The 16,539-nt window shown below is 40.7% G+C and overlaps 1 protein-coding gene across 1 annotated transcript; it reads right to left on the bottom strand.

Annotated features, from left to right (window-relative positions):
* Window positions 1–3,130: 3,130 nt before the first annotated feature.
* ABRA (actin binding Rho activating protein) lies at window positions 3,131–11,852 on the bottom strand. Its single transcript, XM_030012674.1, has 2 exons — window positions 11,012–11,852; window positions 3,131–5,437 (listed from the first exon to the last, which is right to left on the bottom strand). The coding sequence occupies exons 1-2, from the start codon at window positions 11,761–11,763 to the stop codon at window positions 4,960–4,962; spliced, it is 1,230 nt and encodes a 409-aa protein (XP_029868534.1). The 5' UTR covers window positions 11,764–11,852; the 3' UTR covers window positions 3,131–4,959.
* Window positions 11,853–16,539: the final 4,687 nt, after the last annotated feature.

The raw sequence follows: 16,539 nt of genomic DNA, 5'->3' as shown, positions 1-16,539 counted from the left end.
GTTGTTCTCTGGGTACCTGGTCCCCTGAGCTGGAAGACTGGGCTGGGGAGCAGAATGAAGCCCCCATAATCCAAGGGGAAATTGTTAGTGACCTGCTACACCACTTAGACACACACAAAAGTCTATGGGGCCGGGTGGGATCCACCCAAGGGTGCTGAGGGAGCTGGCAGAAGTGCTCACCAAGCCACTTTGCATCATTTATCAGCAGTCTTGGCTAACCGGGGAGGTCCCAGTTGATTGGAAGTTAGCAAATGTGATGCTCATCTACAAGAAGAGCTGCAAGGAGGATCCGGGGAACTACGGGCCTGTCAGCCTGACCTCGGTGCTGGGGAAGTTTATGGAGCAGATCATATTGAGTGCCATCACGTGGCACATACAGGACAAGCAGGCAATCAGGCCCAGTCAGCATGGGTTTATGAAAGGCAGGTCCTGCTTGACCAACCTGATCTCCTTCTATGATAGGGTGACACACTTAGTGGATGAGGGAAAGGCTGTGGATGTTGTCTAGCTAGACTTTAGTAAAGCCTTTGACACCGTTTCCCACAGCATTCTCCTGGAGAAACTGGCTGCTCATGGCTTGGATGGGGGACTTGATGATCTTAAAGGTCTTTTCCAACCTAAATGATTCTATGATTCTACTCTTCACTGGGTAAAAAACTGTCTGGATGGCCGAGCCCGAAGAGTTGTGGTGAACAGAGTTAAATCCAGTTGGCAGGCAGTCACTGGTGGTGTTCCCCAGGGCTCAGTACTGGGGCCAGTTCTATTTAATATCTTTATCAATGATCTGGATGACGGGATTGAGTGCACCCTCAGTAAGTTTGCGGATGACACCAGGTTGGTCTGGAGGGTTGATCTGTTTGAGGGTAGGAAGGCTCTACAGAGGGATCTGGACAGGCTGGATTGATGGGCCGAGGTCAATTTTATGTGATTTAACAAGGTCAAGTGCCAGATCCTGCACTTGGGTCACAGCAACCCCATGCAACGCTACAGGCTTGGGGAAGAGTGGCTGGAAAGCTGACTGGCAGAAAAAGACCTGGGGGTGCTGGCTGACAGCCGCCTGAATATGAGCCAGCAGTGTGCCCAGGTGGCCAAGAAGGCCAGTGGCATCCTGGCCTGTATCAGAAACAGTGTGGCCAGCAGGAGCAGGGAGGTGATTGTTCCCCTGTACTGGGCACTGGTGAGGCCGCACCTCGAGTACTGTGTTCAGTTTTGGGCCCCTCACTACAGGAAAGACATTGAGTTGCTGGAGCGTGTCCAGAGAAGGGCAGCCAAGTTGTTGAGGGGCCTGGAGCACAAGTCTTATGAGGAGCGGCTGAGGGAGCTGGGGCTCTTTCGAGAAGAGGAGGCTGACGGGAGACCTTAATCACTCTCTACAACTGCCTGAAGGGGGGTTGTAGCCAGGTGGGTGCTGGTCTCTTCTGTCAGGTGGCTGGAGATAGGACGAGAGGAAATGGCCTCGAGTTGTGCCAAGGGACGTTTAGATTTGACATTAGGAAAAATTTCTTCACTGAAGTGGTTATCAAGCATTGGAACAGGCTGCCCAGGGAAGTGGTGTAGTCACCATCCCTGGAGGTATTTAAAAGATGTATAGATGTGGTGCTTAGGGACATGGTTTAGTGGTGGACTCTGCAGTGCTAGGTTAACAGTTGGACTCAATGATCTTAAAGGTCTTTTCCAACCTAAATGATTCTATTCTGTCAGCTAAATAAAGTGTTGAGATTCAAGAAGTAGAGTGCCACTGGTTACAGAAGTTCAGTTCTCTCTGCTACGTTCCATAAAGGAGAAAGTGGGAAGGTTCCCCATCTCCTCTTGTCACTGAATTACAGTTCAGCTGAGAAGTTTGACCTGCAGCTTAGTCTGTCCTTGCCTCTCTTGCCCCAGTATTAGTATATGCATTATATGAAACTTAAAACGTAGTCTTGTCCACAATGACTTCTGATGGGCATACAGGAGCCTACAGAAAAGTCAAATGTCAATAATGTGTTGCTCACAAATGTTAAAGTGGATGAAACTTTTATGAACCTCAGCATTAACTTAGGTGCAGATACGCCTAAATTTCAGATGTTAAAGACTGAGTCAGGAGCAATTGTTGCCTCCAAAGTAAATGCTTAGCTTGCCGTCATGAACCTGGAGGAAGATGATTGCATTTGAGAATGCTAGCAGTTTATTCAGTCCAAGTCAGGTGTCTGCCTCCCTGCATCGTATGGGGCAAGAGCAGTAAAATGTCAGAGCTAAATCTGCTTGTGATCCAGTCAGCCCAGCCTTTTTTGTTAGTAGGCATGCAACAAGGCAGAGATGGCTCTCATGTGAATGAAAATTGTTGGGAACAATTGCTGCCTTCCTTTCGTGTAGTGATTTCTTCATTAGAAGCAGTGGTGAGCGAGTAGAAGAGACACTCCACACTTCCATGTTGCTATTGAACAGGTAGGAAGAAGTGGAAAAACTTAATTCACTCTGCAGTTTCTACAGGCTACTTTGCTGCCTCAAGACCTAAGCCCGGAAGTTTTTTTTGATTCCTACTTCAGCAGTACATGCCTAGTTGTATTCCAGATGTTTCCTTGAAAGTGAAGTAGTAGATGGCATAGATTTCATATCAAACCACAAGCTCTCATTATGTGCTGTAAACAGGCATAATATTGAAATGCACCTCTTGGTGGTATACTGCAGTGTGAGTGTTTCAGTTCAAAAATGTATCACTCCTACTGTCTCGGGTTAGCAAATGAAAGTAGATGTATATGATTCCTCAAACAATGGTGAGGTGCTCCTGGGCTTGAAGTCACACATGAACATAACACTGAAAAAAACATCTGTGGTGAACTGTATCTCTGCTGTGTTGTCCTGTGGTAAGATGAGTGTTCTTGTGAGCAGAAATACATAATTCACTTAACACTTATGTGCCTTTAGTGTGTATTCTTTGTACAGGTATTTTGTTTAAGGACTGTTTCATTTCCATGTACTCTGAAATCTTGTTCTGGTGCTTTGGACAGAGAAACCTTCACAGGGAAATATTTTAACTGCCTATTAAAAGGAGAATGTACTTATATTTTGAAAAAACTTATTGATGTTTTATTTCACAGAATATGCACATGTATTTCTTCTCTAGTGTGTGGGAGGAATAACCCAAAGAATATTCAATTAGGGGTTTTATTTATAGTTCATGTATTCCTTTGACAACCAAATTTCCTCAAGACAATTTAGACAGTTGTAAAGGTCATTATATAAAGACATAAAGAATAAGGTAGGAATATACAGGTAAAAATTATGATATGTAAGTATTACACTTAGAAGTCAGTTTTGCAGGTCAGCTTGAGTAGTCTGAGAGATCTCAAGAAAACGTTAAATAAGTTCCATTGAATCCATCTTAAGTAATATTTTTCTTCCTCAGATTCACAACTGTGCCTAAATTATTAATGATTTACATAGACTTACAATAGAAATAGTAATCAGTTTTTGTATCACTAACGTATAAAATATTTTATTTATTTGTTCATTTGAGCTTCAAACTGGAGTATCTGTACTCTCATAATAAGATAGCAATACTTGTTTTATCACAGAGAAAAGATGTTCATACACCTTTTCTTCTGTAAGAAGGTATTTGCTCTTTCAGTTTGAAAGAATCTTATGGGGAAAAAACCCACTTCTTTTTCATTATGCAAATTACTTGGCCAGGCACCTTGCTACAAAACAAATGCTTTTCATGTGAAGCACATTTTTACCGGATAGCTATTTTTGCAGTAGTAGTTTAGAGAAACAGTGATCTATATAATCCAGTAAGCATTATAGACCTTACAGAGGTCTCAGATTTGTCCATAATACAAACAATTTTAAGACCTGAAGTATTAGTTCATTAGCGTTTACTCCTATTAGGTGTCACCTGGGCAGAAATATGTTATTTCAGTGACATCAGAATGGTTCAAATGGCAAATGCTGTAAAATTAGGCCAGTGTTTCTGTGTAATATGAAACACCATTTTCCTTAAAGTCAGTTGATTTTAGGTATGAACACTGTTTCTGTATCTATTCTCACAGAGGTACACTGCAATGGAAGTCGCTTTTTTGCTATACACAACGCTACAAGTACCGACTTATTTTTGTATGTTACATGTTATTTTTCCCTGTATTTATAAGAACCATATTTACATAGATAATCAGACGATACATTGCACAACGTTGTATAGGAGGTTTTTTTTATGTGGCTATGAAAAATTTTTTTGTGCATTACATTCTATTGAGTGTTTTCTCTCCAATATCCATAACTCTAAATAGGAAACTATCTAATAAATTAGTTATATAAATACATTAAATACAAAACCTCATTTATAAAAAGGACTTTTGTCTTTATATGTGATATGTAAAAGAAAGCTGTGTCAGTAGTTGCCACAAGATAATACTGCAGTAGTAGTTGCATATCCTGCTTGTAAAGAAAACAAAGGTGGTATCCTTGATTCTGTTTTCAAATAAAACTGGTTTTACTTGCATATAAATAAATTAATTAGGAAATATGTGCACAAGATCACTTTCACAGATCAAAAACTTGGTCTTAGTTTATATTGTCATTCAACTTCTGATCTGGCATGCTTTATGTTCCTGATATCCCAGTTTAAATAGTTGGGAATATCTTGAATGTAAGAACAAGTAAAAATTGAAATTCATTTGTAGCTATTTATATTGCTATGGGTTTTTATAATCAGCTGCTTATATTCAATATAGATTTTTCTCTTTGTTTTTCATGTAGTAACTAACTGAAGTGTCCTGCAAGCCCTCCTGGCACACAGGAAAATCCATTCGGATGCTTGCGTTACCATGCAGTAGTTACAAAATACATATTTAGAAAAATGCTCAATAATATTTTCTATGTAGGTGAATGGGGGGAATATTGTATTCCAAATGTGCAAATGCTAATAGCAAGGGAGAAGTGGAGAAAGGTTTTCCAAAACAAGTTGTTCTGGTTGTAGCATGCTTATTTTAATAAAGTTATTATGACATTATCATCCCTTCCTTGCCATAACATTTCTCCCTCAAAGTCCACCAGCCCGTGTTTCCTGGCTCTCATGAGAATCCCAACCACCTTATCTGAAATACGAACGTATCTCTCGAAGAGTTCCCCAAAAGTGACTTGGATCTTGCCGTCGCGCCGTGGCTTAGCCATTGATTCAATGATGAAGCACATGTCCCTAATCTCCCGGTGGATATGGGCCTCAGCTCTCTTAGCCCTTTCAGCAGTTTTGGTTCCTTCCTTTGGACGGCCATAGCCTTCATCTCCTTTGTGCAGGCGCGTGGACATGGCCAGCTCGTGGTCAAATTCCTCGCTGAAGGGATTCAGCTTCTGCGTTACGATGTGTTGGTCGGCCCATTCTTGCCATCTGTCCTTCAGGCTGTTAACGGAGCTGTATTTCCTCTGGGCTTTGGTGCGTGCTTCTTCATTAAACCTGCTTGCGCTGAAAGAAACAAAAAGGCGTTTGAGCATTGCACTTCATCATTTAATTACACAGTTTTGCTACTAATCTCCTCTTTAACTTGGTTACCATGTTTTCCCAGGCGAGATGCTAGCCACCAGGTGGCATGAGTTCACTACTTCCAAATTAGTTCTTTGGGGGCTTTTAGTCCATGTTCCAGTTTGCACTCAAAAGCAAATCTGCTGGTCACAGCTTGATCTCATCCACGCTACCATCCTCCAGCCTAGGTTTGAGCCTGTTTTGACAAACTTTTGCCCAGAATGACTTAATTCTATATAGGAGCGAAACAGTATGCTGCTGATTACCTGCGCTTTCTACCTTTGGTCAGTCATGCAGCTCCCCATTTCTGCCTGCCTAGCAGAGCCTGAAATCTGCCTGCCCTGGTGTTATAGATGGCAATAACTGCAAGTGTATAATCTGGATCCTCAGCTATTCTTGGCTGAAAAACAGAAGGTAAGTGTCTAGAAAAATCTGTCCCCTGTAATAGATGTTGACGTTTAAAACAACAACAAAAAGCTAATAGAGTGCAGTAGCTCTGCCCATGCTTATATATTTTAAGGATGGTTCTGAACAAGTATTGAAGTCCAAAATTCACATTCCCACTGGCAGGGTACAAGCCTGAAAGAAACTTAGGGCTACTGAGATTTGTGTCAAGGTCAAAGGATGATGAAAGACCTTCAGAGGTCTTACTGATATTTTGTGTGTGTGTGCGTGTGTGTGTGTGTCATAGCAACATCATATTGCTGGATGACTCCAGGCAAATTGATACTCTTTCCTCTAGTAGCCGATCTCACGTGTTGTGGAGGAGCTATAGATAGTCTGAGCTAGTCTTTGTGCTGTCCACATCCTGTCATTGTGTCTGTACAGAGCTCGGCTAGGGAGTATGTTGTGCTGTGGCTGTGCTGAAGTAATTTGTTTTCTAATGTTTTTACTCCCCAGAAGGCTGCTCTGAAACCTCCCCAGTAATGTCAGCTGAATATTAACAGTAACAGTGGAGAACCAAAATACAGTTAGCAAAACAGTACAGAGGACTGCAAACCTGCAAAAAATTTTGTTTCCCTGCTGTTTGGCCACTCCTTTTTTTTCTACTAAGCCTATTGAAAGAGAGAATAGGAGTGATAGACATGTCCCCAGTTGAGGTCTGTGCACCAGAAGGATGCCAGTACTGGGCAGCACTGTAGTGCTAGAGCAAGAAGTGCAGACACTTAGTGCCAGGGATAGAAGAAGGAGTAGGAGACCAGGACCAATCTTTTAGCTGTGGAGTTGCCGTTAGCTTGACTTAGCTGTGTTGAGAAACTGTATTTAAAAAGCCTCAAAATGCTCTTTCCCATCAGTATGGTGAAAAGCATCAGAACAATTGAGCATATAATGCTGCCAAGTAAAGGCACCTTTCTTCTGTGGAGTGACTGCAGAGCATCCTGACAGTAGGCAGCATTTATGTGCCTGTGGTTTTGTGCATTTAAGTGATTAACAGGTAGGTGTTGGCCGGAAAGCATTAAAATATATCAGTGGGGTAAAGTTAGACAATTTTGTTTCCTAATGATAAACCAAATACCCTGTATATAAGCTGTTGTCATACAGGCAAAGGGAAAGCTGTGATCGTTTGCCCCTTGCTCTGAATTGTAGCTTCATTGCCCGGAGGAATCGTGGGCACAGGGTTTGTTTATGCAAAGCAATCTGTCTCCTGAAACCTATGGATCTCCCAAAAGCCACAGAAACCCTGTGCCAGCGCAGTGTTAACTCCAGCTGAAGCTCAGATTGATTGCTTCCCCAGCTTTTCACGTGGGAAGATATCAGGGTGGGGGAGGAACCCCAAGTGAATCAAAATTGCCTAGAAGAATCACTAGAAGAAGTGATACCAACAGTCTCGGTGGAGCTGATGAGCAGATACCATCACGAGGGCTTATACCTCAGCCACAGCCAGCTGCTCTCCCTTCTCTCCAAGGGCCATGGCCCCTGAGAAAGTCCTGGAGCTTCAATTCCCCAGGTTGAGGGGAAGGAAGACAGTGAGTGAGATAGCATAACTCTGTAAATGCTTTGTTACCTCTTTTTTTATTTAATAGTCTAGTAAGTATTCTCTCCTTTTCCTACTGAAACCTTTAGTTCTCTTTTCTAGCTGAGTACTGTTACCACTTTCCTTATCCGAATAGTCTTCTCAGTGGTTGAGAAAAACACCATCTTATCTATCCTTTTGCTTTTATTGTGCCCCATGTGGGTTTGGAAAAACCTTACTGATACTATATATTTTTTTTAATGCATCTTCTAATTTAACCATTTCTGGTGGCTGAAGTGCAGTATTCCCCGTTGTTTAGCTTAATGACAAGTTAACAAATGTGTATGTGTAGAACCATTTTTTTCATGTTCTTACCACACCTACACAACGGATTGTGGATCCAAAGTGAAAGTTGTGAACATTAACCCACTGTAAGAAGTGCTTTACCTGTAACAATCAACTAAGTTAACCTGTCAACCAGAATGATCACCCTAAATGCATTCTGAACTTCTATGAGGACAATGTCTGTGTTCCTTCTGACCCTTTCTGAAGGGGAAAGGCATGAATCCCTTTTTAATGTTTTGAGTTTGATATCACTGTTGCATCCCTTTAGCTCCTAAGCAGGAATGAAGTAGTGTTTCCTATGCCTGTAGGACTTAACATGCCTTTTGCTAAGGAAGCAACATTATTCCAGTAAATATTGCAGCTGGAAATGATGAAGGTGCTGATGTGAGGAAAAAAGAATACTGGCACCAATGCTTTTTTCCTGGAATATAGAGAGGAAAATGGGAGAGTTGCTTTAACAACCATGTACTTATAGCCTTTTTGAAGAAGATTAAGCCACACTGAAATGTTCATAACAGTAGCAGGCTGAAATAATGTATTCTGAGGCTATAAAATAAATTAAGAAAAATGAGTAGTTAAAAATTCCAGTCCTGATAACAGCACTGTAAGTGCAGAAAATTACTTTTGTGTCAGATTTCAGTGGAAGAGAGAGCTTTAAGTAACATAAGAGGGTGTTATTTCAATCATTTGCACCTCAGTAAATATGGCTAATTATTTTTTTCCTAGGTAGCAGCATTAAAATTAGACATGGGGGAAAATATATGTGAAGTATAACAGAAAGAGAGCTACTTTTTTTCTATTATAGCATTTTTAAAGTGAACAATTTGTTCTAATTGAGGTTATTTACAGATAATATCTGCTGCAAATGTATCCTTTTTTTCCCACTGTATGTGTGTTACGGATGCACTGCCACAATGTGTGAAACCTTTGGTTTGAGGTCCTAACTTCTGTCAAAGGACGGTGCACATGGCCTCTCCCAAAAGCAGGGGCCACAGACTTTCAAGCTCTAGGTTGCTGGAGAGCTTTTTTTCACTTTGGCTAGTAACCATTTGCTCCTTGTGGGAGATGACTGGTCAGCTGTACAGCAAAGCATCCTTCTAATCCCCAACTTGAATAGTTAAAATAGCTATATGTGTTTAGATAGTTGTGCTAAAAAGTACTGTATGTTTGAAATCCATGACTATGTTAGTCATAGTCTAATGCTGGTCATGGTAAACACTTGTCAGTAGTGAGGTATAAAACCCGAGCAGTGGGAATGGAACAGCCCGCCTTACTGTCTGCAGAGGGATCACAGAGTCTGTTTTGGCATTTTCATCAATGCCGGTTCCAGTTTTTTGTTTCTGAAAAGGTGATTAGGATACAGTATGGTCCTGATCCTGCGATTCCTGCTGCCTTGCTCATCCTTTACACACAGGCTAATTGGGTGTGTGAAAACCCTGCCTTCTCGTCTCAAATTGCCTCCTGCTCAGCCCGCACTCACATTGTGTGTGTGCGGGTGATGGACACAGAGTAGAAGCAGCAAAGACCTGGGCCCCACGACGTGATGGCTCCTGGTAGGAACCCGTGTCCTGGTGCCAGCCTCTTCCCTCTCTGCGGGCTCAGGCGGACGAGCTCTGCCAAAACTCCTGCCTTGGTTTAAGTTTCACCTCCAGCCATCCTCCCTGCGCAGCGAAGCCAGCGGGCAGCGTGTGTGCTGCGCTTTGGCCATGGCTCGGTGCACCCTGGCCTCAGAGGCTGCAACTTTACGGCTAGATGTGAGGTTTCACACCGAAACATTCAGGCTCAACCACACGTTCCTTTCTGCTGTTGTTGTTCCGGGGCATTACCAAGTTTGTAAAACAGGACTGGAGCAAACAGCGTGTTGTGTCTGTAACAGCTGCCTACAGTTTCCCATCTTGCAGCATTGGACGTATGGATCTTTTAATCTTTTACCAACAAAAGAGTGATGAATTAGTTTGGCAGCTACTCATTGGCAAGTCTGGCCACAACACAATTGTTTGTAGCCATCTTCTGGAAAAGTGGTGCTGGTGGAGTCTCTGGGAAAGGAAACCAGAGAATTCCTACCAGCCTCTGCTGTTCGTCTGCTCTTCTGGGAGACTTCCCAAGGACTGCATGGCTATGGGTGAACTCCACTTGTTTACAACCTGGGCTTCAAATTTAATATGTGCCTGTTGTTTTATAGTAATCTTCAAACATGAACCTCTTACTGAAAGAAGTAGTACTCAAAACTGCCTGATGCTGTGAATTTGCTATTTAATTCAATTTTTTTTTTAAGTAGAACCTGTAATAACTACACAGGTTAAGTAACAGATTCTGCTTCCTTTTTTCTTCACAACATTTACAGGCATAAGGAAGTCTATGTGTCAGGAGCTTCTACTTCCACAACATATTCAATGACTGTACTTTCCCACACACACCCCTTATGATAGTGTACCTGTAGAGAGACCTTGAATTTGAAGGATCTATTGATGATTCAAATGTTCTTTTTTGTCAAATGATTTATAACATATAGCATGATTCAAATCGATCCTGCAGATGCTGAGGCAAGCTGGAGGCTTTTTAATGTATGTGTGGGGTCCCACCTCCTGTGAAAGTTTCCATTCTTTGACTTGATGAATTCCAAATCCATGAAGAGCTTCCAAAGAGAAGCAGGGAAGCCGGATTTTGTTAAGAGGTAGTTAAAGGTGATTCCTGCAATGTCTGTTTTGGACATTCTCTGCAAATTACTCCCAAGAGTATATACAATTTATACTAAGCAAAATAATGAATCAGTATTTGGAAATATTATTTGTCAGGTACACCTCTTTAGACTCAATATTTGATGAAATAAATGAATAGCTTTGGGCTATTGCTGAGGTGAAAGATTTTAATCTGAGATGTGGACTAAAGCATTAAGAAGTAAGTAGTGATTTCCATGAAACAGTAAATCCAGAAAATTAAATATAATTAATATTTCATAAATATAACTTACTGTGTCTATTATGTATATAGCACATAAAACTTAAGGCTATAATCAGATGTTGTTGACTAACTCCTTAAGCACAGAGAGATATGTGAAAGGTTTTCTGGATTTTTTTTTTTTTTTTCCTTCAAGAGTTATAATTTCTTTTTGACCATTTCCTACCAATTTTGTTTTCCATTTCTTCCTTAAGGAAACCTGTACCTGTTTCTGGGGCTGCTGACCATTCGTGATAACATAATAAAGGTGTTCTACTTACAAAGATGGCACAGGTCGTTTAATCCTCACAACCGTCATGTCTCGGTCACTGTCGTCTTGCTCGAGTTTGTCCTCTGCTTCCCCATAGCCACTGTCCTCTGCATCCAGGCTGTCATCATGACACTTAACCAGCAGTTCTTCCTTAGCCCCCTCTTTGTCCTCTTGTTCCATCTCTTTCCAGCCCTTGGTCAGTTCTGATACCACGTTTGAACACTTTCTCCTTATGGTTGGAGATAATTTGCCATTAAGAATTTTGTCAATAGCACTTGATTCTTCTTTGAGCTTGGTCATCTCTGAGCTACTATTGTTATTCTCATATCTTCCACTGAGGAGGCTAACACCACCTCCTCGTTCGTAGGCTTTGCTTACAACTGTTTTGGTCACCTCTTTGTTTTTAATGCTGAATTTTTTGAGGGCTTCATCTGATTCCCTTGCATTTTTTTCAGCGTCTCTTATCAACACTGATTCCTTTGCTGAGGATTTTTCACCGTCTTCTCCTTGGTCCCTCTTGACAGATCTAATTGGCCATTTTTTGAAGGGTCTTTCTTGTACAGGCTGAGTTGATGAGTCTTCTGCAGAAGGGACCCATCCAGAGGGCTCTTGGGCTTGCTTTATGTGGTGGTCAGATGCCCACTGCTGCCAGCCTCGCGCCAAGCTGAAGACTAGGCTGGCCATTCGGATCTTGTGGACAGCCCTCTTCACAGGAGTAGTGCTCGGCTTTTTTTCAGGAGCCATGTTGCTGTCTGCTGCCATGCTGGCTTTTCCCCTTCCTATGCTAAGCACCTTCTGAATGAACTTCCTGAAGTGAATAATGTCGCCCGAAGAGAGCTACAGAGATTTAAATAGAAGCAGGAGCATTTTGTGCCCATGGAAAATATGTGAAACACTTCTCACAGAGATACGGTATCCTCACTATTACGGAGGTCTTTTTTTAAAACGCGGGGTTGCATTTCATCACAGCAGATGAATGATGCATGATGTAAACAGGGTGACACAGACCTGCACTGGAAGTAGTGGGAAATTAACAGCTCCTTTAGCCCCTCTTCCCTGGGACTGCTCAATTCTCGATTTGTTGGCAAGGGTTTTGTTCTTCTGGAAGTGCAGAACTTGGGTTAGAGATACTGAACAGAATGTCTGAAACTGCTAAATGTGGAGTGCTGTCAGTTGCTGACAACTTTGGCCAGAGTAGAAGACACCCCTCATCATCACAAATAAATAGTGGCCCTCATCATGGAGTGTAAAGCCTGAAGCAGGCTATGAATGAGAAATTTTTAGATGCATTTTGCAAAATTGCAAGGTGATTTCTTATTGCTCATACGTCCAAGGAAATCCAGGTTTGTTAATTTTTTAAAAGGTATTTATGTGCTTTGTTTACAGTCATTATCTATTAATGTCTGTCTATTTAGAATGTACCTTCAGGGGAGTCTGGGAACACTATCTTGTTTGGTGTCAGCACTAAGGATGAGGGAATCACTATCTCTAGTGCAGGGATTAATATAGTAAGTTTGACTTGATCAGATGGATGAATGATATCCTAGTTTTAGGATTTTGAAAAAATAAAGTGTAGCCTATTTAATTCCTGACTGCTTTTCAAGAAAGTTGTTTATAGAACTTAGTGTTTACTTGTATATTTTTTAACAGCATAATTATGTTTACTATGTACAATATAGAAAAAATTGAATTTCCTAGGACACTTTGTGATTTCTTCATTCCAGAAGACTTCGTGGAGTATGTTCATATCTGAATTTGTAAAATTGTTTAGTGAATTGATACATCAATTGTTACATAATAATAACCAGACATTTTCTGAGATTCAGTCCTGTGGTATCTTATTTCTTAGTATAATGTTTCCTAAATAGGAACGGAAAATGGCATTGCTTTTTCCATCCATCATACCTTGCAGCTTACAGGATGACCTGCGGCACTTGCCACGTGGTGCTCTGAGGCACACTGAACTTCAAGGAATTCTGTTAGCTTCGTTGGTGTTACACCAGAGATAAATATGGACTCTTGGTACTCTGCCTTTTTATCTTCTCTCTATTAAAGGCTGGGCTGTTTGAAGTAGGTTAGATCATATCTAGCTCTTGTTTAATAATATAAGACTATATCATACCTTTGACTTCTAGGCAGAATTCCTCATTAATCTGTAGGGTCATTTCCTCTTCAAAACTGATGACATAATGTAAGTTAGTGTCGCTATTAGATATTTAGTCATACTTTTATTTTAGAAAGAAATGTGTCACCTCTCTATACTGTACAACCTCAGCTATCACCAACTGCATCACAACTGCGAAATGGCATTGTGAGGTGTACTGATGCAATTTGATTAAGAAGCATGCGTTACCACACATTTATTTTGGTGGCATTTTAAGGCTAATCAGGAATGGGAGCTTCTTGTGTTTAAAATTACACGTGCGCATGCATGCATGCACACTGGGTGGTGTATGTTCCCTACTATACAAGGAAGATGCAAGTGAAAGAAGAGAATAATGCACATGCAGAATAGGAGTATGACACCAGCTCATTATACCATTGCATGTGATTTCTTGAATATAGGGATGGCCAAAGCTTTAGGAATGAGCTGAAAGCTAAATACAGAGGTAAGTGGTGAGGCCAGGGAAGGAGTGCAGTGGACCTTAAGTGACTGTGGAAGGACAATCATGGAGTGTAAGGCCAACAGGGACCCCTGTTGTGAGGTAGGATCAGCTCCACCTGCATGTGTTCAGGTCCCTGTTTTACCTGTTCTTAAAGACTACCAGCAGTAGATAACTCCCCACTCTGCCTAGGTGATCTATGCTAGTGGTTAACTGGCTTAAATGAAACCTTTTCTGAGGTCTGATGTCCACCTCTGTCACAGCACTTTAAGCCTCTGTCACTGCCAAGGACAAATCCCACCCTTTCTGAGGCAGCCTTTCTTTGCAAAGGCTGGTGTATTCCTCCTCAATCTTCTAAACGATCCCACTTCTTCCCAACTTTTCATGTGTTTTCATGATCCCAGATCACGCTTTTTCTAGCTTCTGGATTCCCTACATTAGGTCCACATCTATCGTGTGATGCCCAAAATAGGGATGGTGTTCTGGTTTAAGCTTGCCCATAGTGCAGAAAAGGAACAGATGTCTTGTATGTTGTGCTCCGGATTCATGTTCTGCTTGTAATCCCTGAAGTTTCCAGACTGTCCTGCTAAATGACTATCTATATTCACAGAGCTGACTGTTCCTTCATATGTGACTATCTTTTTTTTTTTATTAAATTGTGTTGTAATTTGTTCAGATAACTTTTTCAATTTGTCAGAACCAATTTGATTTTTAATCCCTGTTCCAGTGTTCTTGCCATTCGATTCATATTTCATAAATGTCCTGTCTATTCCGCTTTTGGGATCACAAATGAAAATAGCACGTAAGTATAAAGTAGACCCAGTTAATAAGCACATTCAGTTTGATAGATATTGCCATTTATTTTTGTATAGTTTTGCAGTTAATTTTGTACTAGTCCAATGAATTTTGCATATGAGATAAAAATTAAAAAACTTGACCAATATCAAGATGTGTAGCATCTGCTGCTCTTGCCCATCTTTGGGGGTTGGACCAGATGACCTCCGGAGGTCCCTTCCAACCTGAACCATTCTGTGATTCTGTGATCTTCCAAAGCCTTCTATTTTGCTGTGAAAAAGAATTAAGATTGGTTTAATGTAATTTGTCAAATCAAAATTGCTTGTAACTGTCCTTGTTACAAAGGTCTCTGCTAGGTTTATTGCTGTAATTACTGTTGAGGTTCTTGGACACTTTTACTCTCACACAGTCTTTGCAAGCAGTTGTATTGAAATTCATGGCACTAAAAAAGAATTATATTCCTGAGGCATGTTTGGAAATTACAGCACATCTCAAAGAACTTGTTAATAAAGAGAGGGTTTTTTCCCAATGGAAAACCTTGTTATACTGATCATTGTCTCACAGACTTAATGCTTACATAGTTTAGATAAATGACAACAAAAAGTTACAGACTAATGAAAACCACCAAGATTACAGATCAAAACTACTATTAAATCCATGTTGCATGACAATATGTTAAACAAATGTTTAGTTTAAATTGGTCACTATTTTAAGCTGAAGTTATAACATCACAGACTTGTCCAAAGTGTAGTGAAACTTTAATGTAATTATTCTGAGGATAAGTAAATTTATGATGCTTAATTTTAGGGTGTACAATGATGTTGCCTTGAAAGTGTTGAATGGTGCCTTATTTTATCTGGTGAAGTTGCCAGGCAGAAGTTAATCATAAGAAAAGTATAAATAATGTCTGAGTCATCCAGTCAGATTCATACTTTGAGGGTTGCTTACTTTACAAATGTTTTACTGCAGTAAGAGTAGAATTTATTACTTCATGGTTTTTAATTTTTATTCTTAGTGGAATAACAGGCCAAGGCTACACCTAAATTTCTGTGCCTAATCTCCCTACTGACACTTCTAAAAGCCAATAGCCAACCCTTAGGGCACAGGTATATTTTAGGCTGCCTGAGCCTGGACCGCATTTTCTATGTACCTTACATACCTCACAAGGTATACTCCAATGCACAGCAAGATTTCGTGAGGGTGACTGTGTCATGGGCTTTCAGAAGTTCAAAAACTATGCTTGAAGTCAGAGTTGAGAGATCGTTTCTTGCAGAAGGTATATAGGAGAAATAGCAATTGGAGAAAGTAAATAGATAAGCAGGCTTGACACTTGTGTTGGAAGTTGTAAACTCCCTTTTCCTTGCCCCTGGCTGCCTATGGTTCTGGGATTTAATCTCTTTGACACCTTGAGACAAGTCTGCACATGTTCCTAAGACCGTGTGGCTGCTTTTGGATTGCAGCATTTCACTTAATACCCCTGATTTCCTGGATCCAAAGTTATGAAGGACCAGCTGAGAGGTTGCCAATGTCAGTATTTAAAGTTGGGATGTTTTTGTTGTGTGGATTTTTTTTTTCCCTGGATGGATTATGCTCTGTATAGTTATGTACTATTTAAAAATCCTTTTATTTTCTCTCTTATGCTGTGGAATACTAACAGTCTCTGGGAGACCGGTTTGTCTTTTTCTTTTTGTTTAAAGGATGCTTAATTTTAAAAGTAGGACTGTATCCTTCATCCATTACTTTACCTTGTCAGACATTGATATAAGTTATTCAATGTTTTTGATGCCTTAAAACAATGAAGTTAATTTTCAACCAATTGTAGGTGTATGAAACACGCTGTCTTCCTCCTCAGAGTCAGTGGTAAATAATGAGAACAAGCTGTGTTTCATGGTAAAGTATAACCAGCTGCCATTATCAATAGAAACCTCAAGACTGAATTTTCTTTTCATCATGACACTCTTAAAGTACGTTGTGTCAGAACATCATATGTTGCCAGTGACCACCAGAAAACCTGGGCAAAGGGTTAGAGTTCTGGAGCTCCTTATTTTTAGAGTTCATGTCAAACATCATTTCTAACAGTAATGAGCAACTGTGTCTCATTCAGCATGCAGTTTTGTGTACAATCCAGGTGTCTGAGTGC

Source organism: Aquila chrysaetos, chromosome 4, assembly GCF_900496995.4.
Source record: "Aquila chrysaetos chrysaetos chromosome 4, bAquChr1.4, whole genome shotgun sequence".
In the NCBI taxonomy this organism is placed as follows: domain Eukaryota; kingdom Metazoa; phylum Chordata; class Aves; order Accipitriformes; family Accipitridae; genus Aquila; species Aquila chrysaetos.
Note: the sequence above shows the minus strand (reverse complement) of the source record. Positions and strands in the feature narration are given on the sequence as shown.